Here is an 8,977-nt window from a genome sequence, read left to right on the forward strand (position 1 = left end):
GTGAAGGGCTGTGGATAGTCAAGAGCCCTGACAGTAGGTGACCATCATCGGGATTTAAGGTACCAGGGTCACCGCTGCAGGGGTAACCATACAGTGTGCGGCGCCCTTTAAAGGGAAGTGCACTTTTACAGTGGTTGTACGGAGCTGGGGCCTGATTGACTGCTGCCTCTCTTGAAAGCGCCAGGCAAGGCTGCCGCACCACCTTTTTGACTCCATACTGTGTTTACATACTACACTACTGCATACACGCACAGATAGCCCAGAGTGAACGGTCACTACTACTACTCTCGACCTGTGACGGGCTGTGTTTGGAGAGGGCCTTGTCAACCATTGATCATCATCGGGAACTAAGTACCAGGGATCAATGTTGCAAGGGGTTATCAGCGTACGGCGTCCCTACAGGGAAAGTATGCTATCTCAGTGGATTGAACGGAGCTGGGGCCTGATTGACTGCTGCCTCCCTAGAAAGCGCCAGGCAAGGCTGCCGCACCACCCATTCGACATACACACTGTGCATCCACGTACACAATGCACACACAACATGACATTTACCAAGCGTTAACACTTTCCCCCACAAACACAAGTAGTCAGACGTAGATTACACATTTCCTTTTAACTCTACTAAAATTCCATGTGATTTTTTAATATCACATGATTTCGCCTTTTTTCCTGCCAGCCTCGGCTGGAGGGAGGAATGGGTGGGGAGGAGCCTTCTGCTTTGCTGTCCTGTCTCTACCACTGGTAGTTAGTAAATAGTCTCCACAAACAGCCTAGTAATGACCTAAGGGTCTGTTGCTGTTTGTATTCCTTTGTATTCCTCCTCCTCCTCCTCCTCCTCCTCTCCTCCTCCTCCTCCTCCTCCTCCTCCTCCTCCTCCTCCTCCTCCTCTTCAGTCTCTCACCCAAACTTATGCTACTGCCACCGCTGCCTCATAATCTTCCTCGTCTTTCTCACTCCTCCTCCTCCTCCTCCTCCTCCTCCTCCTCCTCCTCCTCAGCGACCCGTCATTATAACGTATGATGTACACAAACTAGTGGGAACTGTTGTAAGGAATGGAATGGAGGAAGGAAGTGGTGTGCATAGAGGAGAATATGATAAATGAGTATACACATCACACAATGATAAACTTTCATGTCTGGTGAATTTGCTTGGTTTGTGTCGTGGAATTGGTTTATTGAAAGGTTTGGTAATGTTCCCCTCAAGTTGATATTATTATTCATTAGTGGTTTTTAATATGTTGGAAAATAATCGTGTTTAATTATGTTATTTTCACGTAAAATTTGATTGGTAAATGATTTTGCAATAATAAGAGTAAGATAAACCGTGTAAGAATGATCACTTTAGTCCTTACTAGTCATGAAGTAAGTCACAGAAGATGAGATAGAAATATAAAAATATCAACGCTAAATGTAACTTAATACAATACCATCTTTAAACTAATTGTGACTATCAGTAAAGAAAACACCCAAAATTAATGTAATTTACATATCTTGACACCCCCAAAAGATAAATTCATGATAACATCAGTTGAGAAAATATAACTGTAAAATCCAAATTATCATAACCTCTTAGACACATTCGAAAGGTGATCTAATGACAACTTATCAGTTAACAAAATACGAACAGCGAAATTCACGATCATTATATTTTAGATGCATTCAAAAAGTGAACTAAATGGCCGCACTCCCCTCATCCGCACGTAGGAGGCACCAGCCACCACGCTCCCCAAGCACATCTTCGCCACAACGATCCTAACGTCTGCCACGCCCGCCTTGGCCGCACCGCAACAAACACGGCTGGGCGGAACATTATGATAACCACTCGCGGCGCCCGGCACTAAGGGCATGACTTTCCTCCTTACATGGGGCACTCACCACGCACTCCCCACGCCTGGTAGAATTCGCTCAGATGTAAAAACTCGCCTCGCCACCCACCACACCACACAGGGAAGCTCACACGCAGCGGGCTTCTCAGCAATGTGCACCGTGCTAGATATACTCATCGTTATATTCAACCAACAATACCGCAGCGTCGTTAACCAGCTCCGAAATTATTACTCTGAACACGGATAAATAACTCTAATCAAAATCTTGGAGAAGGAAAGAAAATAAAGGTTTCAGATTTCCTGTTCGAATTTATTGAACCGTGAATGTGTGTTCGTTTGTGGTTCTTTAATTAAATGCATGTTGAGACTTGCACCGCTTATTGATTGATATTTTCCCAACGCTTCATTCAAGATGGGAGTGAAGAATAAACCGCTTCAGCTTGGCGTGAATCAAACCTCTGGATAACCTCTCCCATCGCAGCGAATTCTCATCAGCCGTCACGTGATGAATTTCCTATGAAAGTCCAAGTAGCGTAAGATCTCTGAACGGTGACCAAGACCTTGGCCAAGATTACAATTGGCGACGATGAAAAAGTTAAGGTGATCACCAAACTTGTATTTATTGTGCCAAAAGTGGTCTCAAATACATATTCTATCCCTCACCACATGTAATAAAGTGCGCAGTGAGGCGGTTTCCCACAAATCCCGAGAAACCACAACTGCTGTCATTCAGAGGACGTGAGCCAACCGGCCACTGACCGCTGATGCGGAAACAGAGCTGCTTTATCTGTAGATACCCTTGAGAGAAGTATCAGAAGGAACGAAGGATAGTAGGAATAATCAGTGTAGTCCATATTTTGCTGATGACATCAGGCATAGCACAGGATTGGAAAAATAAGTAGATTTGTTGTATAGCAATAGTGTTTGCTTATGAAAAACGGGACAACAAGAATGATGAAAAAAAAAGGTATGGAAATGAGTGAAATTTGCATTGGTGACTACGGAGCACATCATTGGAGCAAGGCGGCACCATATGACCCTGTTGTTGCGACGCACAAACCCAATCAATCAATCTATCACCAAGCAAATGTGGGTATACGGGCAGCATTGCAAGGCTTTACATCGGCGCAGAAATGCCAAACACAATAAGGAAAAAAATGCAGTCGTGTCTTTAAGTACTGAGCTAAACATGCCAGTTCAGCAACATCGTCTCCTTCCCTGTATGGTTTGGCGTCCCTGGGTAGCGTGTCATCACAAGCATGTCATCTTTTGCCAGGCATTTCCACGGCGCAGATGACATCTTGTATGGGTTTATACATTGCAGATGATGCCACAGGGACATACTCATGCCGTACTAATGACGAAACTGAAGCCTAAGGATACGAGTGACCTTAATTAACCTGGGAAAAAAATAGTGTGTGCATCCGCTGCCTGGCCGACTCTACCATAACCACAGATAAATAGAAACTGAAGGAAATAAGGATAAGTTTAATTGCTTGTCCAGTGCGGGAAAAAAAATGAAGGAAAGAGTCTGTATTTGCTGCCATGCAAACCCTGAATATAACCAAAAATAGAACAGAAATCGAGTGAGACTGGTAGACTTAATTGACCAATGACAAAAAATAATAGAGACCGTCTTGCAAACTGAACGTTACCAAAGATAAAAGGAAACTCCCACAGCACGCTCAGAACAGCTGAGAATATTGTAGCACACGATAACAGCACCTCGGATGATCGCCAGGAGAAAAAGAAAAAAAAAAGCAGCGTTAACGACAAAATAATGAAAGTGAAAACACCTATTACCGCTCACAGGCAATTTCGGAGCTTCCTGAACGTGTTAAGCCTGGAAATAATGGGGCAGTGAACCTGGGACTGTATCAAGGCACGGCGGCAACACGGGCACGGAACATTGTCTAATTTCAACACTCATCATCACTCCAAGAAGAAAAAAATATATTTCCGCACAGAGTGAAGGACCGCAACTTAACCTTATCACTGTAATACTTAATTCGCAGCACTGAGAATGATGGATTTAATCTTTATAAACATCTATATGAAGAAGAAATAAGTAGTAGATTTTGCTGTTTCTAGGCAGTACAATGTTAGGGAAAGAATAATTGTTGTAGTAAGTAATTAAAGAGAAATGTGAGAAATTACAAAAGAAAATTCTCAACACTCCAATCTATATTAACTAAACACTAATTTCAACACTCACCAAGGAAAAAAAAAAAACTTATTACTACACAGACTGAAAGATCTTAAACTTTCTCTCTGTAATCAAAACAAATTAAACATCAAACTACATTCTCGTGAAAAGTAACAAAATACTAGTACCAAAACAAACACTATTGAGCTTTCCTTGGACCGGTCTGGCTAGCTGTACCTTGCTGCTTGATGGGGAAGAGTAGAAGGTGGAGGTGAGAGGGAGGTGGTGGTGATGGCATGATGGTGATGGCGATGTGGTGGTGACTGTTGGTGGGATGGATCGTTTATCTTCGTCGTGTTGGGATGGAAGGGACGTGTTTGGGACTGGGTGTTAGTGGGAAGGGATGGAAAGGGCCAGCTCCTCCTCCTCCTGTGGCCTTAGTTATTCTGGGTGGGTGTGACGGGGTATAGATGGACCTACGTGAAGGATATTGATGGAGGAAATTCTCTCTCTCTCTCTCTCTCTCTCTCTCTCTCTCTCTCTCTCTCTCTCTCTCTCTCTCTCTCTCGTGGTGCTAGCTTTGTCAAGTTAGTAAATGCAATATTGTTGTGTTTACTTTAATTTGTCTTCAGTGATGTGGAATTTCTTTCTTCTCCCCCGCCAACAAGTCTCCTCCTCCTCCTCCTCCTCCTCCTCCTCCTCCTCCTCCTCCTCCTCCTCCTCCTCCTCCTCCTCGGCAACCACTTTGTTAGTTTCAAGGTCATAAAGATGATACTAGGGCGAGGAGGAGGAGGAGGAGGAGGAGGAGGAGGCGGTGGCGGTGGCGGAGGGTGGCGGTGGTGGTGGTGGTGGTGGTGGTGGTGGCGGTGGCGGCTAGTGTTAAAAAAAATAATATAATGATCTTTGTTGGTGGCGTTGTGGTGGTTGTGTTTGAAGAAGCGGCGGCGCTGTTGTGATGTATGGTGTCCTTCTCTCTTCTTTGCTTCCTCCACCCTGCTACTACTACTACTACTACTACTACTACTACTACTACTACTACTACTACTACTACTACTACTACTACTACTACTACTACTACTACTACTACTTAACCCCGCCCTCCTCTATCTCTTCTTCACGTTCCTCCTTCACTTTTTTTTTATATTTAACTCTTTTAATCGTTTCTTTATCTCTCGTCTGTTTTTTGTAGTGTTCCCTTCTTCATATTCCAGGTAAACTAGCCGCCTCTCCTCTCCACTTACTCCTTTTCTTTGTAATCTAGTGTATTGTTGTGAATGAATTTTAAATTATTGTTCGGGTGAGCCTCCTCCTCCTCCTCCTCCTCCTCCTCCTCCTCCTCCTCCTCCTCCTCCTCCTCCTCCTCCTCTTTTACTACGCTCCTTCAGTAAAATCTTTACCACCACTATTGACACACACACACACACACACACACACACACACACACACACACACACACACACACACACACACACACATTACTTTTTCCCCCTCGTTTTTCTTGTTAGTTATTTCATCTCCCATACCACCTCGTCGTCTTCCACTACTTTCTTCCTTCCTTCCTTCCTTCCTTCCTTCCTTCCTTCCTTCCTTCCTTCTATCCACCTCTTTTGCCGTGACTTGTTCCTTCTCTCCTCGTTGTTCGTTCTCTCTCCGTACCGCACATACACAAAAATTTCCCTTTGTTCCACCCAGTGCCACTTTCACTATTTTCCCTTTCCTCTTTTCCACATTCCTCTGAAGTTTTGTGCGTTTCTCACGTTTTGACTTGTTTTTGCATACGTGTGAGAAGGGGTCAGAAAATTCTCTCTCTCTCTCTCTCTCTCTCTCTCTCTCTCTCTCTCTCTCTCTCTCTCTCTCTCTCTCTCTCTCTCTCTCTCTCCTCTCCTCTCCTATCCAGCCTGTCATGCGCGTGAGGGTGGTGCGAGATGACAGTAGGTAGGGAGGAAGAGGAGGAGAAGGAGGAAGTGGTGAGGGGGGATGAAGAGGAGGGGGGTAGGGTAAGAGTGTCTAGGGCGTGACCTATCAGGAGATCTGGGTAAATATTCCATTGCCTCGCCACTCCCTGCCCCTTCCCTCTCCTCTCTGCCCCTCTTCATCCCGTCCCTCTCCCAGCAGTGGTGGGTGGTTGGGGGGGTGGAGGGGTAATGGTAGGGATGGGGTGAGTTTTCGTATTATTTTTGATTGGGGGATAAGGGCGGGGGTGAGTGAAAGGAAGGGGCGGTGTGTGTTGGTCGGCACGTTTGTGAGATCGAAGTGAGAGGAAAGATACGAAAGGGATGAAGGGAAGGTTGTGTCTTGTTAGTACTGCCATCATCATCGTCATTATTATCATGGGCGTCCTCCTCCTCCTCCTCCTCCTCCTCCTCCTCCTCCTCCTCCTCCTCCTCCGTCTCGTCCCCATGTCATTCTCCCTCCCGTCGAAGCCATAAAGGAGAGGAAGTGAAGGTAATAATTAGTAGGTGGAAGGCAATTGTTGGTCGTAATCTACTATTTTAAGGGAGGAAGGAAGGAGGGTAAGAAAATAAAGATTAGCCGAGACGTAAATTATTCTAAGTTACCGTGCGTTCCCGTAATGATCGCCCTCCAGAGAGTATTGTACTACTACTACTACTACTACTACTACTACTACTACTACTACTACTACTACTACTACTACTACTACTACTACTACTACTACTATAACACCACTAACTTTACTGCTACTACTACTACTACGCTACTACTACTGCAACAACACAACTAACTTTACTACTACTGCAACAACATCAATAACTTGACTACTGCAACAACATCAATAACTTGACTACTGCAACAACATCAATAACTTTACTACTGCAACAACATCAACACTCGCTTTACTACTACTACACCACTAAGTTTACTACTACTACTACTACTACTACTACTACTACTACTACTACTACTACTACTACTACTACTACTGGAAAACCCGGGTCTTTTGTTACACAGCTTCCAGTGGTGCTCGTATTCCAGATGTGCTTGTGGTCCTTCTCTTCTCTCTCTTCCTCTCTCTCTCTCTCTCTCTCTCTCTCTCTCTCTCTCTCTCTCTCTCTCTCTCTCTCTCTCTCTCTCTCTCTCTCTCTCTCTCTCTCTCTCTCTCTCTCTCTCTCTCTCTCTCTCTCTCTCTCTCTCTCTCTCTCTCTCTCTCTCTGTTGTTCCCTCCCTCTTGGGGCTTGCAGAGCGGGGAGTGAGGGAGGAAACGCATGCCCGGAGGGGAGGGAGGAAAGAGGGGAAGGGAAGGAAGGCGAGTGGGAATGGATGAGGAGTGATGGGGAGTGGGGGGGGGATAGTTGCCTTTGTTTTAGGTGACGTGTCAAGTCTATTTAAAGTCCCGTTTTCTGTGAGTTTGTAATGGAGAGACGAGGAGACGAGAGGAGGAGGAGGAGGAGGAAATGGTGTAATTATTGATATAACGCTGCAACAAGGGCGAAGAGGAGACAAGAGGAAGAGGAGGTGGTGGTGGAATAGTAAGGGGAAGAGAGGTGTGGGTGATGGTATTATTAAAGAAGGAAGCTTAGATGTTGATTTATGAAACGCTTATTTTGTTCGTTAGTTCAGTTAGGTGTGTTGCTTGGAATGCTGGTGGTGGTGGTGGTGGTGATGGTGGATGCTATGCTTGTGTGTTTGCAGTTGGCCAGGGAACGGTGCTGAGGTGTCTGGTGGCGCCAGTTAAGACTATAAAGATAATGTTTGATATCTACGAACCCACTGGTACCGAGACACGCCAAGCAAGTTCTTTAGTTCGTCCTTCCCTCCACCAGCGGCAGCCAGCAACAAAGAAGACTCTCTCTCTCTCTCTCTCTCTCTCTCTCTCTCTCTCTCTCTCTCTCTCTCTCTCTCTCTCTCTCTCTCTCTCTCTCTCTCTCTCGGATTTGTAAACACAAGGATGAGTTTACAGATGGTGCCCTGGGGTGGAGGTGGAGGTGGAGGTGGGGCCCAGTAGGGGATGGGAGGTAGAGTGAAGAGAGCAGAGGGTGCAGGAAGAGGAAGGAAGGGATGGAGGGAGGGAGGGAGAGAGGAGGGCGTGTGGGTGGGGTAAAGAGGGAAGAGGGAAGGTGAAGAGGGCAGGCAGATGTTTCACCAAGATTAGATGCGACTCCCTGCTCGTTGTTCATGTTCCTTTTTTGTAATGGACGGAAGCCTTATCTTGGCTGTTCATCTCTGGGGCGTCCTATGAGCAATCCTGGAGAGAGAGGAAGGAAGAGAAGGCAAGGAAAAGAATGTTATGCCTTTCCTTTTTGGGTGGCAGTGTTAAGTGGAAAAATGTCTTTTTTTTTTGCATTTTCGCTCGTGTCGTCGTCTTATTACGTCTTAAAATGCGTGTGCCTGTGTCTGTGCTTGTGCGCGCGAGCGCGCCCGCGCCCCGCCCCGTCCCTCCCCCTCCTTCCCTCCCTCTCCATCCCTCTCGTTCGTTTTACCACAGTCTACCATTATCCGCTTGGCAGAAAACGTCTCTCTCAAGGAGACACGTTCTCTCTTTCTCTCTCCTTTCTTGGGGAACTTCTCTAGACTTAAAGAAAACTGTTTATGTAGTGTTTGTTAGTAGGTAGTTTACTCTTTACATTTAATTGTTGATACTAACCTTTCATCTTTTCTTTTACAGGTAAGAGACGCAGCCGATGAGTAGCGAATAGCATCACGTGTATGGTAAAGTACTGGAACTGTTATTGTCATTTATTGTGGAAACGGAGATGAAAGCATATTCACGTAATTAATTTTTCATCCTTGATTATCCTATCCTGAGCCGACCTATGTTAGTTTAACTTATCTAACCTTACCTAACCTAATTTGTCTTTACTTTACCTTACTTCACCTTACCTTGCCGTGTCTTAGTTTAGTTTACCTTACTTTACCTTGCCTGACCTCACCTCGTATTACCTTACCTTACCTTACCTTACCTTACCTTACATTACATTACGAGATCATGGATTTCTTGGGTGTTTATTAGAAACTATCCAAATGAAAAAAAAAAAAACTGAAATAAA

At 45.2% G+C, this 8,977-nt stretch overlaps 1 protein-coding gene across 1 annotated transcript in view; it reads left to right on the forward strand.

The window, feature by feature from the left end:
• Positions 1–8,634, forward strand: part of LOC123514715 (mediator of RNA polymerase II transcription subunit 18-like) — a 97,356-nt gene extending 88,722 nt beyond the window's left edge. The window contains exon 5 of the mRNA XM_045272786.1: positions 8,596–8,634. Coding sequence (XP_045128721.1) covers positions 8,596–8,619 — 24 coding nt within the window. The 3' untranslated portion in view covers positions 8,620–8,634. The remainder of the gene's footprint in view (positions 1–8,595) is intronic.
• Positions 8,635–8,977: the final 343 nt, after the last annotated feature.

This window comes from Portunus trituberculatus, chromosome 38 (assembly GCF_017591435.1).
Source record: "Portunus trituberculatus isolate SZX2019 chromosome 38, ASM1759143v1, whole genome shotgun sequence".
Lineage (NCBI taxonomy): Eukaryota > Metazoa > Arthropoda > Malacostraca > Decapoda > Portunidae > Portunus > Portunus trituberculatus.